This window comes from Lampetra fluviatilis, unplaced genomic scaffold (genome assembly GCF_964198595.1).
Source record: "Lampetra fluviatilis unplaced genomic scaffold, kcLamFluv1.1 SCAFFOLD_272, whole genome shotgun sequence".
NCBI lineage: Eukaryota > Metazoa > Chordata > Hyperoartia > Petromyzontiformes > Petromyzontidae > Lampetra > Lampetra fluviatilis.
In genome coordinates, this window is record NW_027621428.1 from 101,988 (window position 1) to 121,942 (window position 19,955).

General features: G+C 55.8%; 1 protein-coding gene across 1 annotated transcript; it reads left to right on the top strand.

Annotated features, from left to right (window-relative positions):
* Window positions 1-1,891: 1,891 nt before the first annotated feature.
* PUM3 (pumilio RNA binding family member 3) lies at window positions 1,892-19,112 on the top strand (the record flags this gene model as incomplete). Its single annotated transcript, XM_078885532.1, has 9 exons — window positions 1,892-1,981; window positions 4,054-4,122; window positions 5,741-6,322; window positions 6,440-6,596; window positions 7,525-7,600; window positions 12,435-12,528; window positions 13,792-13,858; window positions 16,659-16,833; window positions 19,009-19,112. Coding segments are annotated over exons 2-9 (1,313 nt in total), but the record flags the coding sequence as incomplete, so codon positions are not given.
* Between the last annotated feature and the right edge of the window lie 843 nt (window positions 19,113-19,955).

Consider the following 19,955-nt stretch of genomic DNA (forward strand, 5'->3'; position numbering starts at 1 on the left):
TCCACACCAGAGACATCTTTCCTTAGAGCCTAGTCTCACATGGTCCTTGAAGTTGATTGGTCCACACCAGAGACAGCTTTCCTTAGAGCCTAGTCTCACATGGTCCTTGAAGTTGATTGGTCCACACCAGAGACAGCTTTCCTTAGAGCCTAGTCTCACATGGTCCTTGAAGTTGATTGGTCCACACCAGAGACAGCTTTCCTTAGAGCCTAGTCTCACATGGTCCTTGAAGTTGATTGGTCCACACCAGAGACAGCTTTCCTTAGAGCCTAGTCTCACATGGTCCTTGAAGTTGATTGGTCCACACCAGAGACAGCTTTCCTTAGAGCCTAGTCTCACATGGTCCTTGAAGTTGATTGGTCCACACCAGAGACAGCTTTCCTTAGAGCCTAGTCTCACATGGTCCTTGAAGTTGATTGGTCCACACCAGAGACAGCTTTCCTTAGAGCCTAGTCTCACATGGTCCTTGAAGTTGATTGGTCCACACCCGAGACAGCTTTCCTTAGAGCCTAGTCTCACATGGTCCTTGAAGTTGATTGGTCCACACCCGAGACAGCTTTCCTTAGAGCCTAGTCTCACATGGTCCTTGAAGTTGATTGGTCCACACCCGAGACAGCTTTCCTTAGAGCCTAGTCTCACATGGTGTTGGACCAGATGACGCCAAAAGGCGCATAACTCAAAGACAATGCACCATCAGAGTTTGAGAGCTCGGGTTAAAGCATTTACACTATGAGACATCTCCTTTACCAGTGGCAAAATATAGTAGTAGGTTTGAACCTTTTTTTACCCTTTGTACCAGTTGAAAGGGTAAAACCCTATCACTATATTTTGCATGTTGACTGCTTGTGTTGTGGTTATTGCAAACATGACGCCTTGTATAAAGGTGTCAGTTTTTGTACCAGTTGAAAGGGTAAAATCCTATCACTATATTTTGCCACTGGTAAAGGAGATGTCTCATAGTTGTTTTCTCTTCTTTAAACTCCGTCACTTTAGCGAAAAAGCCAATGAGTTTGGGACTCGATCAAGGATTCATATTCTGTTTTCGGTAAAGTCATGTAGGTAAAAACATTTAAATTAATAAAAGTAAAATAAAAATAAATAAAACATCTTTTTATTTTTATGTAACTTTTATTAATTTTAAATTAAAATTAATAAAAGTTAAATTAAAATAAAATGATTTAATTTTATAAAAGTAAAATAAAAATAAAATGATTTTATTTTTATTTTACTTTAAAAAAAATGATTTTATTTTATTTTTATTTTATTTTTATTAATTTTACTTTTATTAATTTTAAATTGAAATTAATAAAAGTAAAATTAAAATAAAATGATTTTATTTTATTTTTATTTTACTTTTATAAATTTTAATTTTGTACCTACGTGACTTTACCGAAAACACCTAAGAATATGTTACTATGGATCTAATGGTTGTGTGGAACCTCTCCACGGAGAGGCGGTTATGACGTCAAGACGTCGCTGACGTCATCACGCAACCGACCTTGCCGACGTGGTGATGTCATCACGCAACCCTCCCCAACATTTTCAGGGCGAATGACGTCACCACGTCGAGCGACTACGTCGTCATGCAACCGACCTCGCCGACGTGATGATGTCATCACGCACACCCCCCTCACCCCAAGCTTCTCTGGGCGGATGACGTCACCACGTCGGACAATGATGTCATCACGCAACCGACCTCGCCGACGTGATGATGTCATCACGCACACCCCCCTCACCCCAAGCTTCTCTGGGCGGATGACATCACCACGTCGAGCGTCGACGTCATCACGCAACTCACCTCGCCGACGTCATGATGTCATCACGCACTCCACCCCCTTCCCCACCCCCCGCGGTTGAATGACGTCACCCAGTCCCCTCCCCCCTCGCGAGTGACGTCATCGCGCGTGACTCCTCCCACCAACGGCATCGTGGTGGTGCTGAGGGGAATCTTTTGCCTCGTGAGGAAAATCGTCTAAAGGCGGTAAGTTTCAAACTTACAATTTTGTGCTTCTTTTCTTCTTTAAAACATCGTCTTCTTTACAAACTCGGCTCATGCTGACGCTGCTGCTGCTGCAGAAATGTATCTCTTTTTGTTTTAATACATTAAACTAAAATATTTTAACATCGTTGCGGCCTACCTCCCTCGCGGGAAGCCTCGGTCTTGCCTGAGTCGCCCCGCGGGCTTCGGAGCGCCCTAAGCCGGCGTGGGTGGGTGGGTCGTGGGGGGTGGTGGTGGGGACTCTAACCACGTGGAGTGGTGAGCGGTGAGCGCTGCGCTACGAACCCGGCCAGCCAGAGTTTGATTGCCGCTCACGGCTCAACACCATCACCACCATCACTACTACCATCACTACCACCACCTACCACCATCACTACTACCATCATCACCACGACCATCACCTACCACTACTACCATCACCACCACTACCATCACCTACCACCACTACTACCATCACCACCATTACTACCACCACTACTACCACCATCACCACCACCATCACTACTACCATCACTACCATCACCTACCACCATCACCACTACCATCACTACCACCATCACCACCACCATCACTACTACCATCACTACCATCACCTACCACCATCACTACTACCATCATCACCACTACCATCACCTACCACTACTACCATCACTACCATCACTACCATCACCACCACTACCACCACTACCACCACTACCACCACTACCATCACTAATACCATCACCACCATCACTACCACCACTACTACCACCATCACCACCACCATCACTACTACCATCACTACCATCACCTACCACCATCACTACTACCATCATCACCACTACCATCACCTACCACTACTACCATCACCACCACTACCATCACCTACCACTACTACCATCACCACCACTACCACCACTACCATCACTACCATCACCACCACTACCACCACTACCATCACCTACCACCACTACTACCATCACCACCATCACTACCACCACTACTACCACCATCACCACCACCACCATCACTACTACCATCACCACCATCACTACCACCACTACTACCACCATCACCACCACCACCATCACTACTACCATCACCACCATCACTACCACCACCACTACCACCACTACTACCACCACCATCACTACCACCACCATCACCTACCATCACTACCATCACCGCCACTACTACCACCATCACCACCACTACCATCATCAACCACTACTACCATCACCTACTACCATCACCACCATCACCACCACTACCATCACTACTACCACCACTACCATCACCACCGCCATCACCACTACCACCACCACCACTACTACCATCACCACCACTACCATCACCACTACCACCACCACTACCATCACCACTACTACCACCATCACCACTACCACCACTACCATCACCACTACTACCATCACCACTACTACCACCACTACCACCATCACCACTACCACCATCACCACCATCACCACCACTACCACCACTACTACCACTACTACCACCATCACCACTACTACCACCACTACCACCATCACCACCACTACCACGACTACCATCACCACTACTACCATCACCACTACTACCACTACTACCGCTACCACCACTACCACCACTAACAGTGAGTGGGTGACTGAATGAGTGGGTGTGTGGGTGAGTGAGTGAGTGGGTGGGTGAGTGGGTGTGTGGGTGAGTGAGTGAGTGGGTGAGTGGGTGTGTGAGTGAGTGAGTGGGTGGGTGAGTGGGTGAGTGGGTGGGTGGGTGAGTGAGTGAGTGAGTGGGTGGGTGAGTGGGTGGGTGAGTGAGTGAGTGGGTGGGTGAGTGGGTGTGTGGGTGAGTGAGTGAGTGGGTGGGTGAGTGGGTGAGTGAGTGGGTGGGTGAGTTGGTGTGTGGGTGAGTGAGTGAGTGGGTGGGTGAGTGGGTGGGTGAGTGGGTGGGTGGGTGAGTGGGTGGGTGAGTGAGTGAGTGAGTGGGTGAGTGGGTGAGTGAGTGAGTGTGTGGGTGAGTGGGTGAGTGAATGGGTGGGTGAGTGGGTGAGCTATGTGGTGATCTTTGCCTTGCAGCAGCGTGAGCCATGGGAGACGGGGTGGTTGGGATGAAGAGGAAGCGGGGACAGGATGGGTCTGGACACGGTGAGCAGACTCAGACTCACCACTCAGACTCACCACTCAGACTCACCACTCAGACTCACCACACAGACTCACCACACAGACTCACCACGTAGACTCACCACGTAGACTCACCACACAGACTCACCACGCAGACTCACCACACAGACTCACCACGTAGACTCACCACACACAGACTCACCACCACATTGACTCACCACACACACAGAGACCCACAGACTCACCACCACACAGAGACCCACAGACTCACCACACACACAGACTCAGACTCACCACACACACAGACTCACCACTACATAGACTCACCACCACACAGAGACCCACAGACTCACCACACACACAGACTCACCACACAGACTCACCACCACACAGAGACCCACAGACTCACCACCACACAGACTCACCACACAGACTCACCACTCAGACTCACCACCACACAGACTCACCACTACATACTCACCACACAGACTCACCACCACTCAGACTCACCACATAGACTCACTACGTAGACTCACCACCACACAGACTCACCACCACACAGAGACCCATAGACTCACCACTACATAGACTCACCACCACACAGAGACCCACAGACTCACCACACACACAGACTCACCACACAGACTCACCACCACACAGAGACCCATAGACTCACCACCACACAGACTCACCACTCAGACTCACCACCACACAGACTCACCACCACACAGAGACCCATAGACTCACCACCACGTAGACTCACCACTCAGACTCACCACCACACAGACTCACCACGTAGACTCACCACCACACAGACTCACCACTACATAGACTCACCACCACCACGACTCACCACTACATAGACTCACCACTACATAGACTCACCACACAGACTCACCACACAGAGACCCACAGACTCACCACCACACAGACTCACCACCACACAGACTCACCACCACGCACACTCACCACATAGACTCACCACTACATAGACTCACCACCACAGACTCACCACCACAGACTCACCACCACACAGACTCACCACTACATAGACTCACCACACACACAGACTCACCACTACATAGACTCACCACATAGACTCACCACATAGACTCACCACATAGACTCACCACACACACTCACCACACACTCACCACACAGACTCAGACTCACCACATAGACTCACCACTCAGACTCACCACCACACAGACTCAGACTCACCACCACATAGACTCACCACACACACAGACTCACCACACAGATTCACCACGTAGACTCACCACGTAGACTCACCACGCAGACTCACCACATAGACTCACCACACAGACTCACCACACAGACTCACCACAAGGACTCACCACATAGACTCACCACACAAACTCACCCCACAGAGACCCATAGACTCACCACCACACACACTCACCACCACACACACTCACCACCACACACTCACCACACAGACCCATAGACTCACCACCACACAGACTCACCACACAGACTCACCACACAGAGCCCCATAGACTCACCACACACACAGACTCACCACACAGACTCACCACCACATAGACTCACCACCACACACACTCACCACACGGAGACCCGGTAGACTCCCAACTCTGACGTGGGTTGCGGTGATCCACAGATTCTGCGCACGCGAAGAAAACTCGCGTGTTCCCGGGAGACAAAGGTGGAGGAGGAGGTGGAAGAGGAGGTGGACGAGGAGGTGGACGAGGTGGTGGACGAGGTGGTGGAAGAGGAGGAGCCAGTCAGAGATTCGGCGGTGCGGCCGAAACACCGCCGCCTGCTGCCTTTAAGAAGAGCGGCGCGGGTCCCTTTAAGAAGGATGGCACGGGTCCCTTTAAGAAGAGTGGCGCGGGTCCCTTTAAGAAGGACGGTGCGGGTCCCTTTAAGAAGAGTGGCGCGGGTCCCTTTAAGAAGGATGGTGCGGGTCCCTTTAAGAAGGATGGTGCGGGTCCCTTTAAGAAGGATGGTGCGGGTCCCTTTAAGAAGGATGGCACGGGTCCCTTTAAGAAGGACGGTGCGCGTCCCTTTAAGAAGAGTGGTGCGGGTCCCTTTAAGAAGAATGGTGCGGGTCCCTTTAAGAAGAGTGGTGCGGGTCCCTTTAAGAAGAGCGGCACAGGTGCCTTTAAGAAGAATGGCACGGGTCCCTTTAAGAAGAACGGTACAGGTGCCTTTAAGAAGAACGGGCGGCCAACCAGCGCAGGTGAGAGACTGTGACTCACCCACTCACTCACCCACTCACCCACCCACCCACTCACCCACCCACTCACTTACCCACTCACCCACCCACTCACTCACCCACCCCTCTGTGACACAGCAGCTGGTGAGGATGGTGGTGAGGCAGCTGGTGAGGCTGGCGCTCCCCGCGTGGGTGAGCGCATCGCTCAGCGGGCGAGGAGAGCGGAGCGCAAGCGCCTTGAGCGGGGTGACTACGACATAGTCACTCAGGGCAAGCGGCTGTGGGAGAGTGTGCGCAGGTGAGTGGGTGAGTGGGTGGATGAGTGAGTGGGTGAGTGAGTGGGTGAGTGAGTGGGTGGGTGAGTGGGTGAGTGAGTGGGTGAGTGAGTGGGTGGGTGGGTGGGTGAGTGAGTGGGTGGGTGAGTGAGTGGGTGGGTGAGTGAGTGGATGAGTGGTGAGTGAGTGAGTGAGTGGGTGGGTGAGTGGGTGAGTGAGTGAGTGGGTGGGTGAGTGAGTGGGTGGGTGAGTGAGTGAGTGGGTGGGTGGGTGAGTGGGTGAGTGAGTGAGTGAGTGGGTGGGTGGGTGGGTGAGTGAGTAGGTGGGTGAGTGAGTGGGTGGGTGAGTGGGTGAGTGGGTGGGTGGGTGAGTGAGTGAGTGAGTGGGTGGGTGAGTGGGTGGGTGGGTGAGTGGGTGAGTGAGTGAGTGAGTGGGTGGGTGAGTGGGTGGGTGGGTGAGTGGGTGGGTGAGTGAGTGAGTGAGTGGGTGGGTGGGTGAGTTAGTGGGTGAGTTAGTGGGTGGGTGAGTGGGTGGGTTAGTGGGTGAGTGAGTGGGTGAGTGAGTGGGTGAGTGGGTGAGTGGGTGAGTGGGTGGGTGGGTGAGTGGGTGAGTGGGTGGGTGAGTGAGTGGGTGGGTGAGTGGGTGGGTGAGTGGGTGGGTGGGTGAGTGAGTGAATGGGTGAGTGGGTGGGTGGGTGAGTGAGTGGGTGAGTGAGTGGGTGGGTGAGTGTGTGTGTGTCTGTGTGTGACTGTGTGACTGTGACTGTGTGTGTGACTGTGTGTGTGACTGTGTGTGTCTGTGTGTGACTGTGTGACTGTGCATGTGTGTGTGTGTGACTGTGTGTGTGACTGTGTGTGTGACTGTGTGTGTCTGTGTGTGACTGTGCATGTGTGTGTGTGTGACTGTGTGTGTGACTGTGTGTGTGACTGTGTGTGTCTGTGTGTGTGACAGGAAGGACTGCTCGAAGCAGAAACGTCTTGAGCTGATGTCCGAACTTGAGCAGCTGCTCCGAGGACACGTCAAGACGGTCAGTGGACAAAGATAAAGATCCCCCGTGTAGCCTTAACAGACTGTAGGGGCAAGTGCTGTTAGCGAGCACCTATGAAGGCCGGCACGGCACACGAGGGGGTGGGTGGCCAGCACCATGCCCGGCCGCCTTTGTCTCCCCAGTGGCGATGTTTACACACCGCACCAGGTACTCGTTTAAGGCTGAGTCGACCTAGGGGAGGCCCAGGGCGTTTAGACACACACACAGACATGCACACATACACCCACAGAGACCCACAGAGACACACAGAGACACACAGAGACTCACAGAGACCCACAGAGACTCACAGAGACTCACAGAGACCCACAGACACCCACAGACACCCACAGACACCCACAGAGACTCACAGAGACTCACAGAGACCCACAGAGACTCACAGAGACTCACAGAGACACACAGAGACTCACAGAGACCCACAGAGACCCACAGAGACCCACAGAGACCCACAGAGACCCACAGAAACCCACAGAAACCCACAGAGACCCACAGACACCCACAGACACCCACAGAGACCCACATAGACACACAGAAACCCACAGAGACCCACAGAGACCCACAGAGACCCACAGAGACCCACAGAGACTCACAGAGACCCACAGAGACCCACAGAGACCCACAGAGACCCACAGAGACTCACAGAGACTCACAGAGACTCACAGAGACCCACAGAGACACACAGAGACTCACAGAGACACACAGAGACTCACAGAGACCCACATAAACCCACAGAGACCCACAGAGACCCACAGAGACTCACAGAGACACACAGAGACTCACAGAGACCCACAGAGACTCACAGAGACTCACAGAGACTCACAGAGACCCACAGAGACCCACAGAGACTCACAGAGACACACAGAGACTCACAGAGACCCACAGAAACCCACAGAGACCCACAGAGACCCACAGAGACCCACAGAGACTCACAGAGACACACAGAGACTCACAGAGACCCACAGAGACTCACAGAGACTCACAGAGACTCACAGAGACCCACAGAGACTCACAGAGACTCACAGAGACACACAGAGACACACAGAGACTCACAGAGACCCACAGAGACTCACAGAGACTCACAGAGACTCACAGAGACCCACAGAGACTCACAGAGACACACAGAGACCCACAGAGACTCACAGAGACCCACAGAAACCCACAGAGACTCACAGAGACCCACAGAGACCCACAGTGACTCACAGAGACTCACAGAGACACACAGAGACTCACAGAGACCCACAGAGACCCACAGAGACCCACAGAGACTCACAGGGACCCACAGACACCCACAGACACCCACAGACACCCACAGACACCCACAGAGACCCACAGAGACCCACAGAGACCCACAGAGACACACAGAGACTCACAGAGACCCACAGAGACTCACAGAGACCCACAGAGACCCACAGAGACCCACAGAGACTCACAGAGACACACAGAGACTCACAGAGACTCACAGAGACACACAGAGACTCACAGAGACCCACAGAGACCCACAGAGACCCACAAAGACCCACAGAGACCCACAGAGACTCACAGAGACCCACAGAGACTCACAGAGACTCACAGAGACTCACAGAGACCCACAGAGACTCACAGAGACTCACAGAGACACACAGAGACACACAGAGACTCACAGAGACCCACAGAGACTCACAGAGTCTCACAGAGACCCACAGAGACTCACAGAGACTCACAGAGACTCACAGAGACCCACAGAGACTCACAGAGACTCACAGAGACACACAGAGACACACAGAGACTCACAGAGACCCACAGAGACTCACAGAGACTCACAGAGACTCACAGAGACCCACAGAGACTCACAGAGACTCACAGAGACACACAGAGACACACAGAGACTCACAGAGACCCACAGAGACTCACAGAGACTCACAGAGACTCACAGAGACCCACAGAGACTCACAGAGACACACAGAGACCCACAGAGACTCACAGAGACCCACAGAAACCCACAGAGACTCACAGAGACCCACAGAGACCCACAGTGACTCACAGAGACTCACAGAGACACACAGAGACTCACAGAGACCCACAGAGACCCACAGAGACTCACAGGGACCCACAGACACCCACAGACACCCACAGACACCCACAGACACCCACAGAGACCCACAGAGACCCACAGAGACCCACAGAGACACACAGAGACTCACAGAGACCCACAGAGACTCACAGAGACTCACAGAGACCCACAGAGACACACAGAGACTCACAGAGACACACAGAGACTCACAGAGACCCACATAAACCCACAGAGACCCACAGAGACCCACAGAGACCCACAGAGACACACAGAGACTCACAGAGACACACAGAGACTCACAGAGACCCACAGAGACTCACAGAGACTCACAGAGACTCACAGAGACCCACAGAGACCCACAGAGACTCACAGAGACACACAGAGACTCACAGAGACCCACAGAGACCCACAGAGACCCACAAAGACCCACAGAGACCCACAGAGACTCACAGAGACCCACAGAGACTCACAGAGACTCACAGAGACTCACAGAGACCCACAGAGACTCACAGAGACTCACAGAGACACACAGAGACACACAGAGACTCACAGAGACCCACAGAGACTCACAGAGTCTCACAGAGACCCACAGAGACTCACAGAGACTCACAGAGACTCACAGAGACCCACAGAGACTCACAGAGACTCACAGAGACACACAGAGACACACAGAGACTCACAGAGACCCACAGAGACTCACAGAGACTCACAGAGACTCACAGAGACCCACAGAGACTCACATAGACTCACAGAGACACACAGAGACTCACAGAGACCCACAGAGACCCACAGAGACCCACAGAGACCCACAGAGACCCACAGAGACTCACAGAGACACACAGAGACCCACAGACACCCACAGACACCCACAGAGACTCACAGAGACCCACAGAGACCCACAGAGACCCACAGAGACACACAGAGACACACAGAGACCCACAGACACTCACAGACACTCACAGAGACCAACAGAGACTCACAGAGACTCACAGAGTCTCAGAGACTCACAGAGACTCACAGAGACCCACAGAGACCCACAGAGACTCACAGAGGCCCACAGAGAGTCACAGAGACTCACAGAGACCCACAGAGACTCACAGAGACCCACAGAGACCCACAGAGACCCACAGAGACTCACAGAGACCCACAGAGACTCACAGAGACTCACAGAGACTCACAGAGACCCACAGAGACTCACAGAGACCCACAGAGACCCACAGAGACTCGCAGAGACTCACAGAGACCCACAGAGACTCACAGAGACTCACAGAGACTCACAGAGACTCACAGAGACCCACAGAGACTCAGAGACCCACAGAGACCCACAGAGACTCACAGAGACTCAGAGACCCACAGAGACCCACAGAGACCCACAGAGACACACAGAGACCCACAGAGATCCACAGAGACTCACAGAGACCCACAGAGACTCACAGAGACACACAGAGACTCACAGAGACCCACAGAAACCCACAGAGACCCACAGAGACTCACAGAGACACACAGAGACTCACAGAGACCCACAGAGACACACAGAGACTCACAGAGACCCACAGAGACTCACAGAGTCCCACAGAGACCCACAGAGACCCACAGAGACTCACAGAGACCCACAGAGACTCACAGAGTCCCACAGAGACCCACAGAGACCCACAGAGACCCACAGAGACTCACAGAGACACACAGAGACTCACAGAGACCCACAGAGACACACAGAGACTCACAGAGACCCACAGAGACTCACAGAGTCCCACAGAGACCCACAGAGACCCACAGAGACTCACAGAGACCCACAGAGACTCACAGAGACCCACAGAGACTCACAGAGACCCACAGAGACTCACAGAGACCCACAGAGACCCACAGACACTCACAGAGACTCACAGAGACTCACAGAGACCCACAGAGACTCACAGAGACCCACAGAGACCCACAGAGACCCACAGAGACTCACAGAGACTCACAGAGACCCACAGAGACTCACAGACACACAGAGACTCACAGAGACCCACAGAGACTCACAGAGACCCACAGAGACTCACAGAGACCCACAGAGACTCACAGAGACACACAGAGACCCACAGAGACCCACAGAGATTCACAGAGACTCACAGAGACCCACAGAGACCCACAGAGACTCACAGAGACCCACAGAGACTCACAGAGACCCACAGAGACTCACAGACACACAGAGACCCACAGAGACCCACAGAGACTCACAGAGACCCACAGAGACTCACAGAGACCCACAGAGACTCACAGACACACAGAGACTCACAGAGACCCACAGAGACTCACAGAGACCCACAGAGACTCACAGAGACCCACAGAGACTCACAGAGACACACAGAGACCCACAGAGACTCACAGAGACCCACAGAGACTCACAGAGACCCACAGAGACACACAGAGACACACAGAGACCCACATAGACCCACAGAGACCCATAGAGACTCACAGAGACTTACAGAGACTCACAGAGACCCACAGAAACTCACAGAGACCCACAGAGACCCACAGAGACGTTGATTCTAATGTTGTGGTTGAAGATGTTTTGGTTGTTGATTGTTGATGTTGACGATGTTGATGATGTTGATGATGTTGATGATGATGTTGTTGATGATGTTGATGATGTTGATGATGTTGATGATGTTTATGTTAATGATGTTGTTGTTGTAGATGTTGTTGATGTTGTTGTTGTAGATGTTGTTGATGTTGTTCTGGATGTTGTTGATGATGATGTTGTTGATGTTGTTGACACCACAGATCGCCTTCAGCCACGACTCTACGCGTGTGCTGCAGTGCTTCATCCAGTTCGGCAGCCCAGAGCAGCGACATCTCGTGTTCACAGAACTACAACGTAGCTCACTCACCACTCACTCACTCAGCCACTCACTTAGTCACTCACTCAGTCACTCACTCACTCACCACTCACTCAGTCACTCACTCACTCAGCCACTCACTCACTCACTTAGTCACTCACTCAGTCACTCACTCAGTCACTCACTCACTCACCACTCACTCACTCAGACACTCACTCACCTACTCACCCACTCACTCACTTAGTCACTCACTCACTCAGTCACTCACTCAGTCACTCACTCACTCACTCACTTAGTCACTCACTCAGTCACTCACTCACCTACTCACCCACTCACTCACTCAGTCACTCACTCACTCACTCAGCCACTCACTCACTCACTCAGCCACTCACTCACTCACTAGCCCAGAGCAGCGACAACTCGTGTTCACAGAACTACAACGTAACTCACTCACCACTACTCACTCACCCACTCACCACTCACTCACTTAGTCACTCACTCAGTCACTCACTCAGTCACTCACTCACTCACTCAGTCACTCACTCACTCACTCAGCCACTCACTCAGCCACTCAGTCACTCAGTCACTCACTCACTCACTTAGTCACTCACTCAGTCACTCACTCACCACTCACCACTACTCACTCACCCACTCACCACTCACTCACTAGCGCAGAGCAGCGACAACTCGTGTTCACAGAACTACAACGTAACTCACTCAGTCACTCACTTAGTCACTCACTTAGTCACTCACTCAGCCACTCACTCACCACTCACTCAGTCACTCACTCACTCAGTGTTTCTGTGTGTGTCTGCATGTGTGTCTGTGTGTGTGTGTGTCTGTGTGTGTGTGTCTGTGTGTTGTGTGTGTCTGTGTGTGTGACTGACTGTGTGTGTCTGTGTGTGTGTCTGTGTGTGTGTCTGTGTGTGTGTCTGTGTGTGTGTCTGTGTGTGACTGACTGTGTGTGTGACTGACTGTGTGTTTCTGTGTGTGTCTGTGCGTGTGTGTGTTTGTGTGTGCGTGTGTCTGTGTGTGTGTGTGTCTGTGTGTGCGTGTCTGTGTGTGCGTGTCTCACTGTGTGTGTGTCTGCATGTGTGTGTGTGTCTATGTGTGTGTGTGTGTGTGACTGACTGACTGTGTGTTTCTGTGTGTGTCTGTGCATGTGTGTGTCTGTGTGTGTGTCTGTGTGTGTGTGTGTGTTGTGTGTGTCTGTGTGTGTGTCTGTGTGTGTGACTGACTGTGTGTGTCTGTGTGTGACTGACTGTGTGTGTGACTGACTGTGTGTGTGTCTGTGTGTGCAGCACACATCCTGGAGCTAACGAAGTCAAAGTACGGCAAAAACATTGTCAAGAAGCTGCTGCTGTACGGGTGAGTGTGGTGACGTGTCTCTCCCCGTGTCTCTCCCCTCTCCCCGTGTCTCTCACCGCGTGTCTCACCGCGTGTCTCACCGTGTCTCTCCCCTCTCCCCGTGTCTCTCACCGCGTGTCTCACCGTGTCTCTCCCCTCTCCCCGTGTCTCTCACCGCGTGTCTCACCGTGTCTCTCCCCTCTCCCCGTGTCTCTCACCGCGTGTCTCACCGTGTCTCTCCCCTCTCCCCGTGTCTCTCACCGCGTGTCTCACCGTGTCTCTCCCCTCTCCCCGTGTCTCTCACCGCGTGTCTCACCGTGTCTCTCCCCTCTCCCCGTGTCTCTCACCGCGTGTCTCACCGTGTCTCTCCCCTCTCCCCGTGTCTCTCACCGCGTGTCTCACCGTGTCTCTCCCCTCTCCCCGTGTCTCTCACCGCGTGTCTCACCGTGTCTCTCCCCTCTCCCCGTGTCTCTCACCGCGTGTCTCACCGTGTCTCTCCCCTCTCCCCGTGTCTCTCACCGCGTGTCTCACCGTGTCTCTCCCCTCTCCCCGTGTCTCTCACCGCGTGTCTCACCGTGTCTCTCCCCTCTCCCCGTGTCTCTCACCGCGTGTCTCACCGTGTCTCTCCCCTCTCCCCGTGTCTCTCACCGCGTGTCTCACCGTGTCTCTCCCCTCTCCCCGTGTCTCTCACCGCGTGTCTCACCGTGTCTCTCCCCTCTCCCCGTGTCTCTCACCGCGTGTCTCACCGTGTCTCTCCCCTCTCCCCGTGTCTCTCACCGCGTGTCTCACCGTGTCTCTCCCCTCTCCCCGTGTCTCTCACCGCGTGTCTCACCGTGTCTCTCCCCTCTCCCCGTGTCTCTCACCGCGTGTCTCACCGTGTCTCTCCCCTCTCCCCGTGTCTCTCACCGCGTGTCTCACCGTGTCTCTCCCCTCTCCCCGTGTCTCTCACCGCGTGTCTCACCGTGTCTCTCCCCTCTCCCCGTGTCTCTCACCGCGTGTCTCACCGTGTCTCTCACCGTGTCTCTCTCCCCGTGTCTCTTCGTGTCATAGCGGCAAGCCCCTGGTGGGCTCTGTGTTGGTGTCTCTCCGTGGCTCCGTACGCCGCCTGGCTCGCCACGCGTCTCTCTCTCACCGTGTGTCTCTCACCGTGTGTCTCTCACCGTGTCTCTCTCACCGTGTCTCTCTCACCGTGTCTCTCTCACCGTGTCTCTCTCCCTGTGTCTCTCTCACCGTGTCTCTCTCACCGTGTCTCTCACCGTGTCTCCCTGTGTCTCTCTCACCGTGTCTCTCTCCCTGTGTCTCTCTCCCTGTGTCTCTCTCCCTGTCTCTCTCCCTGTGTCTCTCCCTGTGTCTCTCTCACCGTGTCTCTCTCACCGTGTCTCTCTCACCGTGTCTCTCTCACCGTGTCTCTCCCTGTGTCTCTCTCCCTGTGTCTCTCTCCCTGTGTCTCTCTCCCTGTCTCTCTCCCTGTGTCTCTCCCTGTGTCTCTCTCACCGTGTCTCTCTCACCGTGTCTCTCTCACCGTGTCTCTCTCACCGTGTCTCTCCCCGTGTCTCTCTCCGTGTCTCCCTCCTCCCCGTGTCTCTCTCTGTGTCTCCCTCCTCCCCGTGTCTCCCTCCTCCCTGTGTCTCTCTCACCGTGTCTCTCTCACCGTGTCTCTCTCACCGTGTCTCTCTCACCGTGTCTCTCTCCCCGTGTCTCTTTCCCCGTGTCTCTCTCACCGTGTCTCTCTCCCCGTGTCTCTCCCCGTGACTCTCTCCGTGTCTCTCCTCGTGTCTCTCTCCCCGTGTCTCTCCGTGACTCCCCGTGTCTCTCTCCCCGTGTCTCTTGCGAGGTAGCGGCAAGCCCCTGGTGGGCTCCGTGTTGGTGTCTCTGCGTGGCTCCGTGCGCCGTCTGGCTCGCCGTGTCTCTCTCTCCCCGTGTCTCTCCCCGTGTCTCTCTCCCCGTGTCTCTCTCCCCGTGTCTCTCTCACCGTGTCTCTCTCCCCGTGTCTCTCTCCCCGTGTCTCTCTCACCGTGTCTCTCTCCCCGTGTCTCTCTCACCGTGTCTCTCTCACCGTGTCTCTCTCACCGTGTCTCTCTCTGCGTCTCTCCCCGTGTCTCTCCCCGTGTCTCTCCCCGTGTCTCTCTCACCGTGTCTCTCTCACCGTGTCTCTCTCACCGTGTCTCTCTCACCGTGTTTCTCTCACCGTGTCTCTCTCACCGTGTCTCTCTCCCCGTGTCTCTCTCACCGTGTCTCTCTCACCGTGTTTCTCTCCCCGTGTCTCTCTCCCCGTGTCTCTCTCACCGTGTCTCTCTCACCGTGTCTCTCTCCCCGTGTCTCTCTCACCGTGTCTCTCTCCCCGTGTCTCTCTCACCGTGTCTCTCTCACCGTGTCTCTCTCACCGTGTCTCTCTCCGCATCTCTCCCCGTGTCTCTCCCCGTGTCTCTCCTCGTGTCTCTCCCCGTGTCTCTCCTCGTGTCTCTCTCCCCGTGTCTCTCTCCCCGTGTCTCTTGCGAGGTAGCGGCAAGCCCCTGGTGGGCTCCGTGTTGGTGTCTCTGCGTGGCTCCGTGCGCCGTCTGGCTCGCCACGCGTCTCTCTCACCATGTCTCTCACCGTGTCTCTCTCACCGTGTGTCTCTCACCGTGACTCTCTCCCCGTGTCTCTCACCGTGTCTCTCTCCCTGTGTCTCTCCCCTCTCACCGTGTCTCTCTCCCCGTGTCTCTCACCGTGTCTCTCTCCCTGTGTCTCTCCCCTCTCACCGTGTCTCTCTCCCCGTGTCTCTCTCACCGTGTCTCTCTCCCCGTGTCTCTCTCCCTGTGTCTCTCTCCCCGTGATGTAGCGGCAAGCCCCTGGTGGGCTCCGTGCTTGTGGCTCTGCGTGGCTCCGTGCGCCGTCTGGCTCGGCACGCCGACGGGGCGGCGGTGCTGGAGGTGGCCTACTCAGAGAGGGCTCTCCTAGCGCAGAGACGGGACATCCTCGCAGAGCTGTACGGACGCAGCTTCACACTCACCAGGGTGAGACACACACAGAGACACACACACACAGACACACACACAGAGACACAGAGAGACACACAGACACCCACTCACCCACCCACCCACTCACTCACTCACTCACCCACTCACCCACCCACACACCCACCCACTCACTCACCCACCCACTCACTCACTCACCCACCCACTCACTCACCCACCCACTCACCCACTCACTCACTCACCCACCCACTCTCCCACTCACCCACCCACTCACCCACCCACTCACCCACCCACTCACCCACCCACCCACTCACCCACACACCCACCCACACACCCACCCACTCACACACCCACACACCCACCCACTCACCCACTCACCCACTCACCCACCCACCCACTCACTCACCCACTCACCCACCCACTCACTCACTCACCCACTCACCCACCCACCCACTCACTCACTCACTCACCCACTCACCCACCCACACACCCACCCACTCACTCACCCACTCACCCACCCACCCACTCACCCACCCACCCACTCACTCACCCACTCACCCACCCACTCACTCACTCACCCACTCACCCACACACCCACCCACACACCCACCCACTCACCCACCCACACACCCACCCACTCACCCACCCACTCACCCACTTACTCACCCACTCACCCACACACCCACCCACTCACCCACTCACTCACCCACACACCCACCCACTCACCCACTCACCCACTCACCCACCCACCCACTCACCCACCCACTCACCCACTCACCCACCCACTCACCCACCCACCCACTCACCCACCCACTCACCCACCCACCCACTCACCCACCCACTCACCCACACACCCACCCACACACACACCCACTCACCCACACACACACCCACCCACTCACCCACCCACACACCCACCCACTCACCCACCCACCCACTCACCCACTCACCCACTCACTCACCCACACACCCACCCACTCACCCACTCACCCACCCACTCACCCACTCACCCACCCACTCACCCACCCACCCACTCACCCACCCACTCACCCACCCACTCACCCACCCACCCACTCACCCACACACCCACCCACCCACTCACCCACCCACACACCCACTCACCTACACACCCACCCACACACCCACTCACCCACCCACACACCCACCCACTCACCCACCCACTCACTCACTCACCCACTCACCCACACACCCACCCACACACCCACCCACTCACCCACCCACACACCCACCCACTCACCCACACACCCACCCACTCACCCACTCACCCACCCACCCACTCACCCACCCACTCACCCACTCACCCACCCACTCACCCACCCACCCACTCACCCACCCACTCACCCACTCACCCACCCACCCACTCACCCACCCACTCACCCACACACCCACCCACACACACACCCACTCACCCACACACACACCCACCCACACACCCACCCACACACCCACCCACTCACCCACCCACACACCCACCCACTCACCCACCCACTCACCCACACACCCACCCACTCACCCACTCACTCACCCACACACCCACCCACTCACCCACTCACCCACCCACCCACTCACCCACCCACTCACCCACTCACCCACCCACTCACCCACCCACTCACCCACTCACCCACCCACTCACCCACCCACCCACTCACCCACACACCCACCCACACACCCACTCACCCACCCACTCACCCACTCACCCACCCACTCACCCACCCACCCACTCACCCACACACCCACCCACACACCCACCCACACACCCACCCACTCACCCACACACCCACCCACTCACCCACTCACCCACCCACCCACTCACCCACCCACTCACCCACTCACCCACCCACTCACCCACCCACTCACCCACTCACCCACCCACTCACCCACCCACCCACTCACCCACACACTCACCCACACACCCACCCACACACCCACCCACTCACCCACCCACACACCCACTCACCCACACACACACCCACCCACTCACCCACCCACCCACTCACCCACACACCCACACACCCACACACCCACACACCCACCCACACACTCACCCACACACCCACCCACTCACCCACTCACCCACTCACTCACCCACCCACACACCCACCCACTCACCCACTCACCCACACACCCACACACCCACACACCCACACACCCACCCACTCACCCACTCACCAGTCACGTGTCTGTGTGCTTCAGACCTCTGAGTCTCAGACGTTTGGGGAAGTCCTGGAGCTGAATCCTGAACGCAAGAAGCAGATCCTGGAGGAGATGCAGCAGCTACTCAACCCCATGGTGCTGAAGTGAGTGGGTGGGTGGGTGAGTGGGTGGGTGGGTGAGTGAGTGGGTGGGTGGGTGGGTGGGTGGGTGAGTGGGTGGGTGGGTGAGTGAGTGGGTGAGTGGGTGAGTGGGTGGGTGGGTGAGTGAGTGGGTGGGTGGGTGGGTGAGTGGGTGGGTGAGTGAGTGGGTGAGTGGGTGAGTGAGTGGGTGGGTGGGTGGGTGAGTGGGTGGGTGAGTGAGTGGGTGGGTGGGTGGGTGGGTGGGTGGGTGAGTGGGTGGGTGGGTGAGTGGGTGAGTGGGTGGGTGAGTGGGTGGGTGGGTGGGTGAGTGGGTGGGTGGGTGGGTGGGTGGGTGAGTGGGTGAGTGGGTGGGTGAGTGGGTGAGTGGGTGGGTGAGTGGGTGGGTGGGTGGGTGGGTGAGTGGGTGGGTGGGTGAGTGGGTGGGTGGGTGGGTGGGTGGGTGGGTGAGTGGGTGGGTGAGTGGGTGAGTGAGTGGGTGGGTGGGTGGGTGAGTGGGTGGGTGGGTGAGTGGGTGGGTGAGTGGGTGGGTGAGTGGGTGAATGGGTGGGTGGGTGGGTGAGTGGGTGGGTGGGTGAGTGGGTGGGTGAGTGGGTGGGTGAGTGGGTGGGTGAGTGGGTGGGTGAGTGAGTGGGTGAGTGAGTGAGTGGGTGGGTGGGTGGGTGAGTGGGTGAGTGGGTGGGTGGGTGAGTGGGTGAGTGGGTGGGTGAGTGGGTGGGGTGGGTGAGTGGGTGGGTGGTGAGTGGGTGAGTGGGTGAGTGGGTGAGTGGGTGGGTGGGTGGGTGAGTGGGTGAGTGGGTGGGTGAGTGAGTGGGTGAGTGGGTGGGTGAGTGGGTGGGTGGGTGAGTG